At 43.5% G+C, this 15945-nt stretch overlaps 1 protein-coding gene across 1 annotated transcript in view; it reads left to right on the top strand.

Annotated features, from left to right (window-relative positions):
• The window catches only part of ITGA9 (integrin subunit alpha 9), a 225542-nt gene that overhangs the window by 194632 nt on the left and 14965 nt on the right, over positions 1-15945 (top strand). The window contains exons 26-27 of the mRNA XM_035317295.1: positions 912-1013; positions 8526-8645. Coding sequence (XP_035173186.1) covers positions 912-1013; positions 8526-8645 — 222 coding nt within the window. The remainder of the gene's footprint in view (positions 1-911; positions 1014-8525; positions 8646-15945) is intronic.

Raw genomic sequence — 15945 nt, forward strand, 5'->3', positions numbered from 1 at the left:
GCAGATTCTAAAGCAATACATAGCTCTGAGTTTTTCCAGCTGAAACCAACCATGCCTGCTGATTTTTGTCCAAATTTGAAGGCAGAAGATAAAAGAAAGGCGAGTTTTTGGTATTTGTTAGCATGTAGCACATAAAACGTGCTTCTGGGGAGTTCAGTCCTAAGAATAGCCAGGATTCATCCCACCTTGAAAAGACATACAAAGCTTACCCATGTTTTTGGATCAGTATCACCAACGTGCCATTTGCTACCTATCATCTACCCTCCCCAGGGTGAACAGCGTTTGAATGACTAACCTATGAATTAAAATATTTTTGGAATGTGTTTGTTAAAATGCAATGAGTAAAATGTAAGAGAAACATATATTAATATGGAGAGATATACATTGAATATTTAAGATGTTTGCAGTGCAGAAATTCAAATAATTAAGTAGTTTTCATCTTGGGTTATATTTGAGTCTATCCCAGCTTTCATGTATGTTTTTCCTGTTCGTTTGAAAAACAAATACAACTTTTGTTTTGTTGTTAATATTGAACTAGTCTGTAGTGATTGGCAATGTTCTCTTTTGTTTTTGTGGTAAAAATGGGAAACAAACAAAAAAACCAACAGCCAAATATGAATGATGTGTTTAAAGTTCAAATATGAATGTTATGTTTAAAGTCCAATATACCTCATTTTATTCTAACCTGACATAATGTGCTTTATTTTTTTGTGTGTTTCATGAGTACAAAGTATATTTTGTCAAAGCAGGCTTTTAACCAGGATAGTACTTAACTCTCAACTCAACCTATGCTGCATGTTATCTCTATGTATTTATCACACTGGCAAATGTTTGATGTTTTTCTTTTGAGGTCTCTTGGTGGTTCCCTCCACCCCACCACAAATGCAGTTCTTCTTGTTCTTTCTTTTCAGGACAGTTCATCAGTCATCCAGTTTGTCACAAGGGCGAGGGTGCAGGTGGACCCTGACCTCAGGGTTGTAGAGGTGCCCAATGGGAGTCCAGAAGAAAAACCAGTAAGTAAATGAGCCTGAAGAAAACGGTTTTCTGATTCCAGGAGGCTGGGTATCATTAACAGCACTATGCAAACTGGAATTTGCATCTGGGCATGGGCTTGACTAGCCAGTGAGAGTGCCCAGATTTTGTCTGGCTAGACTAACAGTGCAGCTAACCTTGCCTCTATGGTTTTGTTCACTGTGATAAACACGATATTGTGAATGATGTTACGTGGGGTAGGAGAATCTGTGTTGTACTAGCCAAAATTGTAATAGCCTATGAGGAATTTGTGCCAAAATTAGGTTTAGCTTCCTGCTCTGAGGTTGACATCTGCTTTAATCTAATTCAGTTTTTTCTTGAAAAACTGGTAGAGTCTTATAACCCCAGCAAAGTTTTTTCAGATGTGCCAATAGAAAATATTTATAAATGTTAATGATATTTTGGGAGCTGTGAAAACAGGCAAGGAGGGCTAAATTTACAGAGATTCATTTAACTGTTCCTTTGTGCTGAACTGGTGGAATTCATGTACAACCTGATACTGCATTTTGTGTTATTCTGCATGAAGCGGGATCGAAAATCGAAGGGGAAATATTGAAGTTCAAGGTGAATTCAATTTGTAGTTTTGGATGTAAGTAACGCTCTACAGGGCCATATTGATTCTTATGCTGAAGAAGAAGAAGGTGATGAGTTTGGTTTCCTACTACCAAGTTGTCTAATACTTATGCATGAAAATTGGACAGAGGACCGTACTCAAATTCAGCTTTCTCTTTGCCTGGTGAAATTTTAAAGTTTCATTTCCTATTTCTATCTCACATGAGGATCAAATTCATTTTTTCCTCTTTCTGTGTATTCTTGGAACACAATCTAGGTCCTACATCTCAGTACTCCTCTTATTCTCAGTGACAGTCATCACTACCAACTCATACAACCATTCTCTCATAGGCTTCATTTCAGTGAGTCCTGTTGAGGTTTTAGTATGAGAGTATTGAGTTCAAACCACTTTTGAACGAAACCAACATGCTGTATTAAAGCACTCATCTAGGAGATACTGGATTTTAAACACCAAACGCAAAGAAAGAATTGAGCATGCATCTTACTACGTTCAGTCTGAAATCAGAGACAATGCTACAGTGACCACTTTCACCATCATCATGTCTGCAACCCTAGACTTGTTCACATTTCTTTTTTTAACCTTTGATTTTATTAGAACTGTCAAGGAAAAAAAAAAAAGTCTTTTATATGACAGAACCCCATTTTGCTTTTCTGTTTTATTTATTTATTTTTTTGTCAGGTTTCTGGATCATTCTAAAGAACATTGAAAAAATTAGGCTTGGCAGCTGACCTGAAAAATTTATCTAGCCTTCCCTGGGAATGTGCCTTATAAATGACCTGCAGCCTTGACTGCTAATGTATTGCTAGATATCTCTTTAGTTCTGCAGCTAGCACAATCTTGCAAATTTATGGCAAAACTTCATTAATGACTGAGTTAACGCTTGACTGTGATACCCATGCACCAGTTGAAGTAGGAGAAACCAAGATCTCTCTGCCAGATATTTTGATTTGTAAGTGATTTTGGAATGTCAGAATGATAGCTCCAGTGTCAAATGTGTGGGATTGCTATGTAATGTTCAAAATTTAGAAATGCTTTTATCCAGGAATGCAAGCACTGCTCTATGTTGTTGTTATCTAATGCTTGGAGGAAAAAAAATAAAAACCACAACATTGTCCTTTTCCTGTTCCCGGAAAGCCTTTCATCAAGCCTTGAGCTGCAATGATTATGAAGTACGCTGTATGTGCTGGAAGCTAGATAATCTTTACACAAGAGCTTGCTCCTAGTTCCTGGGAAGCCCAAGCTGTAAAGGAGCATGCTTGAGATGTTGTAGCCATGTAACATCAATTTGTAATTTAAAGTCTTCTCTAATGTGAGTGCTATTTACTTTCTCCTTTATGCTATTTCCATATGTCTGTTGGCTTCTCTATTTCTGTATGTTTTGCATACAGTCATGTTAAGGGAAAAAATCTAGATGTGTGGTTTGGCTCAAGGTATTCATTTTTTTTTCCCTGCTCTCTTTTCTTGTGGAATGCAGAAGGGAGCAATACTTGTTGCAAGCCACAGCTATTCCAGTGGAAGTAGAAACAGGAGAGAGAAAATGTCTTTGTTCATATTCCTCCCTCCCTTTTTAAAATCCCATTATGTTTTCTTTTCATTGACCACAGACTGCTGTACCATATCCGTTTGGATAGTAGCTCCTTCTGAACAGTTGTGCATAGATTTCCTCTGAGTCTGTTTATGAAAGTGTTCCCTAACAGTGAAACATGTTCTCTTAGAGACTTTATCATGGTAAATTTGAGAAGATCTCTTTGCTGTCTACAACTAAATATAGACTTATTAAACCTATTTAATCTGTCCTTTAGAACCAGCTGCCCTTACTTCACTGGGCACTTTTACAAATTAGTGTATAATACCAGAATGATAAGTTCCATGAGACCACAGTGGTCAAATACCAGATCCAAGGGTTCACATCCTGTGTACCCTGCATTTGCGCAGGAGTGCTCTTCTGAAGCAAAATGACTGCCTTCTGTGAATGCTGGTGTGGAGGGATGAAGGGACTGGCTTTTGCTGTGTCCAAACCTGCTAAATACCTCCAAGTGTCTGTTGTCAAAGTGAGGGAACGCAAAGCTGAATAAATGAAGGGAGAGCCCCAGCTAAAACGCATGCAGTTCCTGCAGCAAAATGCCCTGTAAAAAGCTGCAGGTTCCCTGCTGCTGATTTAAGCCGTCTAGTTTTAAGCTCAGCACATGTGCATTTCATTAAGCCTTTGAACCATTCTCTCCTCCTGGGTAATGTTCACTGTTCTCTCATTTTCTGACCAGTCACCCCAGGATTAATGCAACACATGCAAGTGTTTTTTTGTTCAGGATTTATGTTTGTGATGATAAGCAAATATATTTGACAGAAAAAAGCAAAACCAAAAAAATGATAGAAGAAAAGTTTATTGCATGAAGACCTACAGGGTGTTCTGAGAGGTCTTTATATGCATAAATATATATGCAGAGTGATTTAAATGCATATTTCAAAGCCTAAGCTTTAGCTGTCTACCTGAGACTGAACTTGGAAGACTCCTACCATTGGCCTGTTATCCATGTTGGGGTCAGAAGGAGCAGGCTGTGGTACTCTGCCTGAACCTGGATGGGACATCCCAGCGTTTTTTTAATGCACATGGAAATACCTCTTCTGCTCAGCAATCCACTATCCACACCCCCTTGGCTTTAAGATGTACGGAGCATTTTAGGCAACTGTTCTCTCCAGCGTAACTTTGAGATCCTACCTAGTGTGGCTGAAGCCAGATGTGAGCCTTTTCCAGAGGCTGCAAAGCCCCCTTTCTAGCAGGTTATTTGCAGCCTTTTTGTTTTCACTGGGCTTTGTTTTTGTTTTCTTGTTTTACCTTTCCATCTGTTACTGTAACAATCCCTTTAGATATTGTTTTGTCTTTACTGTGCAGTCTAGCAGGTTGAAACACAGAGTTGAGTAAAGGAACAGAACTATACAGAAAAACCACAAAATACAGATAATTTCATGGTGATAGACACAAACAGGTAGCAAGGATGCTTCAGGTCTGTATTCCTCAAGAGCTTCCAAGTTTTTTGTTAGTAAATGTAAATATTTATAGATAACACATACTATAGATATAATGTGCATATACATGTATGTATGGATGTGTGTGAGAATTATGTCTTTACTGGAAGTCCCCTCGAGTATAATGGCACTTGAATAGACTAGTCTGCCAGCAGTGCAGTGTGGTTTGAAACACCAGAAATATTCTGGGTGATAATACAGAAATAAAACAGTGTTTTTGATAAACCCATGTCTCTCATGGTGCTGGGCTTCATGATACAAACACATAAAATTCAGTTAGTGTGGATAAGCAAAAAGAAATGCTTTTTAGGAGGGAGAAAGGAAAATTTTACAATTACTCATTTCTAACCAAATTTTGCTGAGTTACATTTCTTGTCTTCTGTGTCCCAGTGCAACAACATGCTCCTATTCTGCTAAGGACTTAAGCATACTCTTCAGGTATTTGTGGATTTCCTGCTCAGTTAGGTTGTAAAGCTCTTGCCTACATACTTTACTGAAATAGGGCTCTAAAAACGTATCTGATCCTTTTTGATTTATTCAGTAAGACTATCAGAATATAACAAGTGATTGGCATAGGTAGAAGATGCCCTTGTCCATACACATTCAACCTTTCAGAAGTCGCTGGTAGGGTGAAGTTCTCCATTAATTTACAGCAGAGCAATTACATTGTGTAAAACTTGATTGACACTTGAGCTATGTACAGCTAAAAGGCAGACTCAGCTGCCTCCCAGGCTTTCCTGCTTTCAGATCCCATTAGTACAGCATGAAATGCAAATGATAAATATGCAACTAAAACTCCTCATACATTGTCAAGACAACTGTGTTTTTTGTGGCCTTTCCCTGGCATTGGGTCAGAGGCTGAAAACAAGCCTATAATCCACTCCGTATTTTATGGCTGTTGCATGTACTTTCTCCAAACCAGACAGCTGCTGCCCCCACTGCCCTCTCTCAGATGCTTTCCCACACGCAACCCCTTATCTTCTGCATCAGTCCCTGTTATCACTCCCATCTTCTCCACAAGTCATGCCTGTGGGATGTACACTGGGCTGGGCACTGCCTTGTGCTCCCTGTCCTGTCGGCTGCCACACAGGGGCTGTGCTGCTAGAGTGGCTGGGACGAGGAGGCCAAGTTTGCTCAAGGCTTGATTTCAGAGGCTGTGCGATGGTCCACGAGTCCAATGGCAGGCAGTGGCTTGCACATTTCTTTTCAGTGATATCACCCTCTCTGCCTTGAACCTCCTCCTGTCCAGGATGACTTGCTTCCCTCCCTTCCAACACTTACTGTACTGACTCTTCCCTGACACTCCCAACGTGTGATGAACACAAACCAGATGCTCCCGGTCTGGTTTGTTTGGGGCTTGGTTCGTTGGTTGGTTTGTTCATTTTGGGTTTTGGGGTGTTTTTTGGCTGCTTTGTTTTGTTTGTTTCTTCAGCAAAACTCATTGCTGTGACTGCATATCAATGCAGGCAGTTTTTGATGGCTTGAGAGGGATAAGGGCATTAAAATGCATGGCATCTCTGCTCGTTTCCAAACCACAAAGCCATGAACAGGGTATATTTCATACCTATCAGTTGATTGCAGACTGCTAGAAGGCAAACTGATAAGAAGCTGTTGTTACTCTCTACTCTCTCAGTTATGATAGCTTGATCTGTGACTGTGTAAGATAGAGCCAAGCTATTCTAGCCAGTGCCCTTCAAACCCCAGATGTGGGGCTTTTGCTATAGAGATGATGTATGATTTGCTCTCTGCAGCTCTTCCTGTCTCAATCTTTTGGCAGCACAAGGTACTGCTGTGCTGGAGGTTGTGTTACGTTAACATTTACTCTCGGAGTAGTGGAGAGAAGGCACCACCTCATCTTGCATCCAGTGACTGTTTAAAAGGTCTCCTTTCACTGAAGATGACAGTGCCTAATGTGTTAGAAGTTTTTGTTTTGTTTTGTTTTGTTTTTCTTTAGAGTCCTAAAGGAAAATAACATTATTGCCTTGTCATTGAAGAAATAGTCATCTGACTTATCTCTGCAAGATGGATGCTAACCATAGCCTCCGTGAGAAATGGGCTGCCACATCAGATCATCTTTCCAAGCTGGCTCAGAAATAGGAGGAAGGCACAAGATTTGTCTTTGATCTCTCTGTCTGGTATTTCCCTTACATGAGTCTTGGCTCTGAAGGAGACTCTGCTGCCTAGGAAACTTTCTCTGTTCAGTAAGATATCTTAAAAAGCTTGACAAAGGCTTTATGCTGATGTGTGAAATGCTAACATGATTTTTTTTCTCAGAGAACTGGTCCATGTTTGAGAGCTATTCTGAGCATTGTAGTACTGGTTATAGGAATATGTTTGGAAAATGCTATCTATGTGTAGTAGCACTCCTGTCTATTTTTTGTTTTCATTTCTTCTTGTCATCAAATACCTGACAATATCTCATTGACAGAAAGAGCAGTGCATGTGAATCAGCTGTATTCAAATTCCTCCACCATGAAAGTTGTGGTCTTAATCAACGTTAGTGTGTGAAACTGAGATGAAGGATCTTTATGAGTATTTCTTTATGGGAGCACCATGACAAAATGTAGCCCAATCCATTTGTTTCTGTCACATCTGTGCCTTTAATTTTTGTGGGTGTTTGCTAAAGCTGGGTATGCTTATGGTAAAAGAGAAATGTCTGTTAGAAGGACCTCTGAGGGGCCATCTTCTCCCATTTCTACTTCAGTCCAGGACTGTTGCCCTCAGCAGCTCAGGATCCCCATGGCTTTGCCTGAGCCTTGGAAACCTACAAGGATGGAGAACCCAGAGCCCTGTTGCGGCCTCTTTCAACTTGGGGTTGCATAACTGTGTCGTGCTCTAACTCCTGGATTTTCATGTGCTTTTAACTACCATTTTTTTGTTTTGTTTTGTTTAAAAGATTGATTTAACAATTCCTATCTGTGAAAGGGTTTGGATGTTTTTCAGCAAAGATGAGATTTGTGAAAGAGGGAGGAAAACTCACTAGTTTACCTTCCAAAGCAAATCAAACCAAAGCCAGATAAAGCAAACGTGTACTACCTTTAAAAAAGATTGCCTCTCTGCATTTGCTGGATATTAAATTGCAAAATTTAACAAAGAAATAGCCAACGCTGAAGAGAACATTTCTGAGCTTTCCACTAAGGAGCTGATTTTGATTGAAACAAGAGACTGGAAATTCACAGTGTATACATTTGGTATAATCTGCTCCCATTTTCTTCTTAGAGCAGGCAGTTAAGGAGAGCACTTTGTAGGATGTATTTCCCTGTCATACATGCTGTACAAAAAGAGAGAACAGATCAGCAGGGGACTGCTCTTTGCATTCCCAGAAGAACTCATGATTGCACGTGCCCTTCCATCTTGTGAAGCACAGCAGGGATTATACATATTCAATAGGGATATATGCAAGTTGTCAAGTTTTTTGTGTGTGTGAAAAAAGTTAACATGCATAGCATACATGAGTGTTTCATGTGAAGCATTGGGGTGTTTTGTGGGGCTTGGAACGTGATAATTAAGGCAGACCCTGCAAGGTGTCAAGTCAATCCCTGCCACTCCAAGGCTTGCTGTTTTTCATGCAAAACTTTGTGCACTTTTGGTGGCCCAGCACCAGAAGAAGCTCAGTGCCTGGAATGGGATGGAAGAGCTGGAAGAGTAAGGGTTATTTTGGAGAAGGCTCTGATATCCTTTGGATTGAGCACATGGCTACTCAAATTCCACTTGAAAGCTTTAAATCCCCGCAAAAAATAGACAGAAAGCATTAAATTAAGGGCACATTCCATATTTGTTTGACAGACGAAATATGATCAGTGAGGCCACCATCCAATATATTTAATAAGATGAGTACAAGAGAAAACAATGCAAGTTCCAATCATAAAAATATCTTTTTCTGATTGCTTTGTAGGTGGTCTTTGAGGCTCTACACAATCTGGAGCCTCGTGGATATGTAGTCGGATGGATCATTGCCATCAGTTTGCTGGTGGGAATTCTCATCTTCCTGTTGCTGGCTGTGCTGTTATGGAAGGTAAGGTAACAGATGCAGCATAAACACTGAGGCTAGTCCTAGAAAAAAAGCTTGAATTTGTCCATGCATTTAATATCCATTTGCTTTTGGAACTAAATAATTGTCCACTCTATTACAGAAGTTGTCTGCCAGCAAAAATACTCTCATATCCAGGCTTTTGTGAGAGACAGGGATAAACTCCTCATGTGGAAAAGTGGATTCTTTGGGGCTTGAATATTAAAACTTAAAACCTCCACTACAGTTTCAAGATAGAGGAGGATCCCCCTAGAAAACTGACATTATCTCGCACTCAGATATATGGTACATCTCCATGGTTTTCTTATGATTGAGGCATACTGATTTCAGCAGGGTTTTCTGAAAATCAGGTCAGTTTTGCTTTACCTGCTAAAACATTGGGTGCATACCTAGGAAGAACCACTGCCTAGCTTGAAAGCTACCTCTTTCAAGAGGTAAAGGCTTGGGGGAGAACAGTATCTAGGAATAATTATTTTAGTTCTCTCAGAGAAAGAGTTCCAGATGAGTAAAATGCATTACCAGAGCAAAAAAAGTGCCAGGACCTTCTTAAAGCCAACCTTCACACAATCTCTGATAAAATATAATTCTTGTACCCAGACACGGTTACATGGCAAAGCTGGGCTGATGTTGACACTCAGCAACAGCCATCTGGTGTGGTAAGTATAAAGGCTAAGCAGTTTCGAGTGTTTTCATTCCTCAGTTCCGTCTTACCAACCCATAAATTTGAAAGGTCATGGTCAAGGTCAGGGACTGTCTTTGAGAGAAGTAAATCTTGAATGCACACGTGGGATCAAGTCCAACCCTAGTTTGCTTCCCATGGTGGAGGTCCAGGAGCCCAGTTCACACTGTTGAGCAGCATGTGTGCTGCAGGCTTTCCTCACCGGCTGTGTTGGGACTGTCGGTCGCAGCCGCAGTGGGCTGCAAAAGGATATGTCACTGCAGGTGGCAAGGCTGTAAAACAAATTTACAGACCTGAGCCAACAACTGGTCATGAGATTCTAGCTGTAGATTATACAAATATTTGTATAGCTGTTATAGATTATACATCTACTTCATAGATTATTTAGATTTTACATGGATTATAAATTTTAAACATTATGTAGTTTATTTTGAAGATTTTTTAAGCGTATACTGGCCAGGTCAAAATAGAGCATGCTTTACAAGAGGCTCTAGACTACAGAATATTTTATAATTTCTATTTTTCCGGAATGTGGGAAATGCTTTTGCTTTCTGTGGCAGAAAGCAGGGAAAAATAACACAAAACAAAAAATAAAACTACAAAATTGCACAGTTATGATGGCAGAACAATCATGAGAATGGAAAAAGGTGCATTTCCTCAAGGTATAAAGGCACTTGGTGAACTTTTTGAAAATGTGCAAGGTGAGAAGAGTAGCACCTTTCACCATGAGTCCTCATGAGAATCTAACACAAGTTGATTTGTTGGTCTGTACTAGGATTTATACACTACTTTGTTCTCTGGCGTCATCTTGAGACTTGAGCCCTTTTGAATGTTATCAGGATTGTTCAAATACTCATGAAGATGCTGGCATTTTGTTTCATGAAAGTTTTCTTTGTGAAAGTTCTGAGTGACAAGAATAAATAAGTACAGTTAATTCTAGGCTTATACAGCCCTTTCTGGATGCAGATGTTAAAGTGGTGTAGCAAAGCAAGGTGAGATGACATACCAAGAGTCCTATGGCAGAGATGGCAGTAAATGCCAGGCTTCAGCAGTTGCACTCCACTGAGTTGTATGATTGCTTAAGTAGCCAATAACTTACGGTTTTCTTTTAAAGAAAATTGATTAAAAGTGTGTAGCTGCTAGTATCAGCTAGTGTTTTCATTTAAATCTTATTTTGGGTCATAAAAATATAGAAGTAATACTTAGCACTCACTGGTTTCTATATTTATTAATGTTACTGGCAATATTAAACTTGTCTAAGATAAAACTGACATGGGAAAATTGCAATTCTACAGAAGAATCTTAATTGTCTCATTGTAAATATTTGTTAGACAAAATTGGCCAAGTATATCCTACAGTCATGCCTAAATTTCATGTTCAAAAAAGTCCAAGAAAAGTTACATTATAAGAGGGTTTTTTTGTTTGTTGTTTTTTTTTTGTTTGTTTGTTTTGCTTTAATTGTGGAGGGAAAGAACAGCGGTGAATTAGGTGGAGTTTGGGTCATTGCAGAATTACTAGCAAGAACTAGAAATGACACAGGTTTTAGGACAAGTACAAATTAAGTTGTATATTTATTAAGAAAGCTGTATATTTATTAAGAAGTTGTATATTTATTAAGAGCTTGGCTGTGGTCCTGGAAGGTAACAGTTCATAAAAAACAAAGTAAGAGCTGTAGCAAACCCATTATCAGGGAACTGAGTGCTGGCAGCAGCGCCTGTGTCTCAGCTTGGTGTGGAAGGTACCTTCTCGTTGTGTGGTCAATTGTGCCTTGAGTGTTGCAACACAACCGGCAAGTCCTTCAACACAACACCATTTCACAGATGGAGTGAGGAGCTACTTGCAGTTGCAAAAAAATATTGCAGTACATGTAAACATTTCATGTTACATACTGCTTGAATTAATGGCGTTAGCAGGAATGAGCTCTCAAGGAAATTCCAGCCCTAAATCCTACTTTGAATTAAAATAAAGTTATTGTGCATACCGTAAGATGAGGATGGTAATTGTTTCATTATTTGTAGATCTAAAATTGCCCAGCTTAGGGGCCTGTGTCAATGGAAGTGATGTTAAAGGCCTGGTTATTTCACTTCAGTGAAAGCTTATTTATTTATAAGCAAGACCACAGCTATGTTTATACACACATAACAAGCTTTTTAGCATGAGCTTGATTAGTTTTTGACTGGCTTTGCTTCTCTGCTCGTTTATTTTAGTACTTCATGTAGCCACCACATTTCCTCTGGTTTAAATGCATACAGATTCAGAGGGGGTGAAGCAGCGTTTCCCTGACTTACACGAGGTGCCATGCATAACGCAGACTGGCAGGAGTTTCCTTATTTTTTTTTGTATATTTTGTTCCCAATTTTACCCCCAACACTTTTGATTGTTCATATGCTGTTCATCTCCTCTGGATGCCTTTGCACATGTGTCTGTGAAGGCGATCAGCTCCGGGGCAGACGTGCTCTGCAGCGGAGCAGGGGACCGACGCGGGCAGGGCTTTTTGTCCGGCATCGAGGCCACTCGGGGGAGCCGCCGGGACCCGCCAGTCCTCGCGAGGGAGGCTGACGAGGCGCGGGCGGAGCCAGCAGCGCCCCCTCCCGGGCTGTTTAAAAGTTGCCCCTGGGGAGCGCGGCGACCAGGACGGGCAAACAGGGCGGGGCGCGTCGAAGGGCGGGGCAGTTTGCGCGGCAGTTCGCGCGGGCAGGGCGAGCGGGGGACCCGTCGTCGCTCTGTTGCAGCTGCCTCTCCCTTCGGTGCTTGCAACCTGCTTGCGTAGAACCTGACCATGGTATCAACCAGGCAGAAAACCGTGGCCTCCGCATCTCGTGCGGCATCTCCAGCCACGGTCACCAGTGTGGCTACTCAGACGGAGGGCTCGGGGAAACACGCAACCGTCCAGGTCCTGGGCTGCAGAGTGTGCCCCAGCCTTCTGTCGGTCTCCGACAGCAGTGGAGGGTATGCCTGTGGGAGGTGTGCCCAGGTTGAAGAACTGCTCAGCCAGGTAGCGGAGCTCCGGGAGGAGGTGAACAGGCTCAGGATCATCAGGGAATCAGAGATGGAAATCTCTCTACCCTCTCTGAGGCAGGCTCACGAGCCTGCCACAGCACAGGTGTCTCCTGTTATGCAGAAGACGGAGGTTCCCTCCTCCTGCCAGGCAGAGGGAGGAGACCTAGATCAAGGGGGGGAATGGAGGCAGGTGCCTATTCAGGGTGGTAGGCGAGCCCTCTCTCTGCCCACCTCACCTTCTCATCTACCCTTAAATAATCGATATGAAGGACTAGAACAAGACAATCTGAATGACATAGTAGATAAAAACCCGTCCCAGTTGGAGGGGGCGCCTAAGACAAGGCGACCTACACATCGCATTGCCACATCATCCTTCAAAAAAGAAAGAAGGGCTATTGTTATGGGGGGCTCCCTTCGGAAAGGGACAGAGGGACCGATATGCCGACCGGACCCAACCCGCAGAGAAGTCTGTTGCCTCCCTGGGGCTTGGGTGAGAGACTTTGCCACAAAAGTCAAGCGCCTGGTACGGCCCACTGACTACTACCCGCTACTGGTCTTTCAGGCTGGTAGCGATGAAGTAGCAACGAGAAGTCCGAAGGCGATCAAAAGAGACTTTAGGGATTTGGGGCGACTACTTAGAGGATCAGGGGCGCAGGTTGTGTTTACCTCTGTCCTTCCGATAGGGGGGATCGAAGCTGAAAGGCGTGCTGTTCACATAAACTCGTGGCTTCGAGACTGGTGTGACCGGCAGAATTTTGGGTTCTTTGATCACGGGAAGGTCTATGCTACACCGGGCCTGATGGCACCGGATGGGATGCGCCTCTCTCGGAGAGGGGTAAGGATCTTTGGTCAGGAGTTGGCAGGGCTGATAGATAGGGCTTTAAACTAGAGTCGAAGGGGGAAGGGGCTAAAACCAGGCACGCCGGTGAAGACCTAAGGGATGGTACGCTAGAATCAGAGGGGCTGTGTGCCAGTGAGGTCCTTCGGTCAGATCCACAAGGTGCTGAGTGTAAGGAGACGCACCTGAAGTGCTTCTACACGAACGCACGCAGCATGAGGAATAAAATGGATGAGCTAGAAGTCCTGGCCCAGTCCCGCAACTACGACATCATCGGCATAAGCGAAACCTGGTGGGATGAGTCCTGTGACTGGGGTGTTGCGATAGATGGTTACAGGCTCTTCAGGAGGGACAGGCAGGGTAGGCGAGGTGGTGGGGTGGCGATGTATGTGAAGCAGGGGCTGGACTGTGTGGAACTTCAGGTCGGCAATGGCAAAGTTGAGAGCCTCTGGGTAAGGATCAAGGGACGAACGAATAAAGGGGATGTCGTTGTGGGAGTCTATTACAGACCGCCTGGCCAGGACGATAGCGCCGATAAATTATTCTTTACAGAACTAAGAGAGGCCTCGAGATTAACTCCCCTTGTCCTTATGGGGGACTTCAACTTGCCAGACGTTAACTGGAAGTGCCACACGGCTGACACGAGCAAGTCCAGGAGGTTCATGAAGCACCTAGATGATAACTTCTTGGTGCAGGTGCTAACGGAGCCAACTAGGAAAGGTGCCCTCCTAGACCTGTTGCTAGAAAACAGAGAGGGTCTGGTGGGAGATGTGGTGATTGGTGGCCGCCTTGGTCATAGCGACCATGAAGTGGTTGAGTTCAAAATTTAGGGTGACAGAAGGAAAAGTGCCACCAAAACCTCATCCCTAGATACGGGGAAAGCGGACTTCAGGCTGCTCAGGGAACTAGTCAGCAAGGTCCCCTGGGAAACTGCTCTTGAAGGCCTCGATGTCCACCAGAGCTGGTCATTCTTTAAGCGATGCCTCCTAGAAGCACAAGATCAGGCAATTCCTAAATATCGCAAGTCAGGCAGGCGGGGCAGGAGGCCGGCGTGGCTGACCAGGGACATTCTAATGGAGATTAGGCAGAAACAGAGAGTGTTTCGCTACTGGAAGGAGGGCCAGGTGTCATGGAAAGAATACAGGGATGCTGTTCGTGTTTGTAGGGAGAAAGTTCGTGTGGCCAAAGCACGCCTAGAGTTGAAGCTGGCTGTGTCTGTGAGAGAAAACAAAAAGGTTTTTTTTAGATATGTGAATGGAAAAAGGAGAACTAAAGAATACATAGGGCCGCTCCTTGATAGGGAAGGTCTCCTCACAGACAATGACATAGGCAAAGCAGAGATGCTTAACGCCTTCTTTGCCTCTGTCTTCATTGCCGATGATGGGCTTCGGGACCCAGGGTGCCCCGAGCTGGAGGACCGGGACGGTGGGGATGACAAACTCCCAACCGACCCTGAACGTGTGCGGGATTTGCTACTCCACCTCGATCCCTACAAGTCCATGGGTCCGGATGGGATTCATCCCCGAGTGCTGAAAGAGCTGGCAGACGTCATCGCGGAACCTCTCTCAATTATTTTTCAACGATCCTGGGAATTTGGAGAGGTCCCGGTAGACTGGAAGCTGGCAAATGTTGTGCCGATTTTCAAGAAGGGTCAGAAAGAAGACCCTTGCAATTACAGGCCTGTCAGTCTCACGTCAGTGCCTGGTAAAATCATGGAGAAGATGGTTCTCGAACTTATTGAGGCGCACCTGGGGGACAAAGCAGTCATTGGTCCCAGCCAGCATGGGTTTGTGAAGGGTAGGTCCTGCCTAACTAACTTGATTTCCTTTTACGATAAGATCACCCGTATGGTGGACCAAGGGAAACCAGCTGATGTGATTTTTTTGGACTTCAGCAAGGCTTTTGACATGGTCTCCCATAGGATCCTACTGGACAAAATGTCCACCATACAGCTAAATAAAAACATCATACAATGGGTGAGCAATTGGCTAACGGGCAGGGCCCAAAGGGTTATGGTAAATGGAGCTGCGTCAGGCTGGCGGGCGGTCACTAGTGGGGTCCCTCAAGGCTCCATTTTAGGGCCGGTACTTTTCAATATTTTTATAAACGATCTGGATGTAGGAATAGAAGGTATTTTGAGCAAGTTTGCTGATGACACCAAACTTGGAGGAGTTGTGGACTCGAATGAGGGTGGAAAGGCCTTGCAGAGGGAGCTGGATAGGTTGGAGAGCTGGGCGATCACCAACCGTATGAAGTTCAATAAGAGCAAGTGCCGGGTCCTGCACCTGGGACGGGGAAACCCTGGCTGCACGTACAGACTGGGCGATGAGACGCTGGAGAGCAGCCTAGAAGAGAGGGATCTGGGGGTCGTGGTAGACAGCAAGTTGAATATGAGCCAGCAGTGTGCCCTGGCAGCCAGGAGGGCCAACCGTGTCCTGGGGTGCATCAAGCACGGCATCGCTAGTAGGTCAAGGGAGGTGATTGTCCCGCTCTACTCTGCGCTGGTGCGGCCTCACCTCGAGTACTGTGTGCAGTTCTGGGCACCACAGTATAAAAAGGACATGAAACTGTTGGAGAGTGTCCAGAGGAGGGCTACGAAGATGGTGAAAGGCCTGGAGGGGAAGACGTACGAAGAACGGCTGAGGTCACTGGGCCTGTTCAGCCTGGAGAAGAGGAGGCTGAGAGGAGACCACATCACAGTCTACAACTTCCTCGTAAGGGGGTGTCGAGAGACAGGAGACCTTTTCTCCATTAACACCAGTGACAGG

Source organism: Oxyura jamaicensis, chromosome 2 (assembly GCF_011077185.1).
Source record: "Oxyura jamaicensis isolate SHBP4307 breed ruddy duck chromosome 2, BPBGC_Ojam_1.0, whole genome shotgun sequence".
Classification (NCBI taxonomy): domain Eukaryota; kingdom Metazoa; phylum Chordata; class Aves; order Anseriformes; family Anatidae; genus Oxyura; species Oxyura jamaicensis.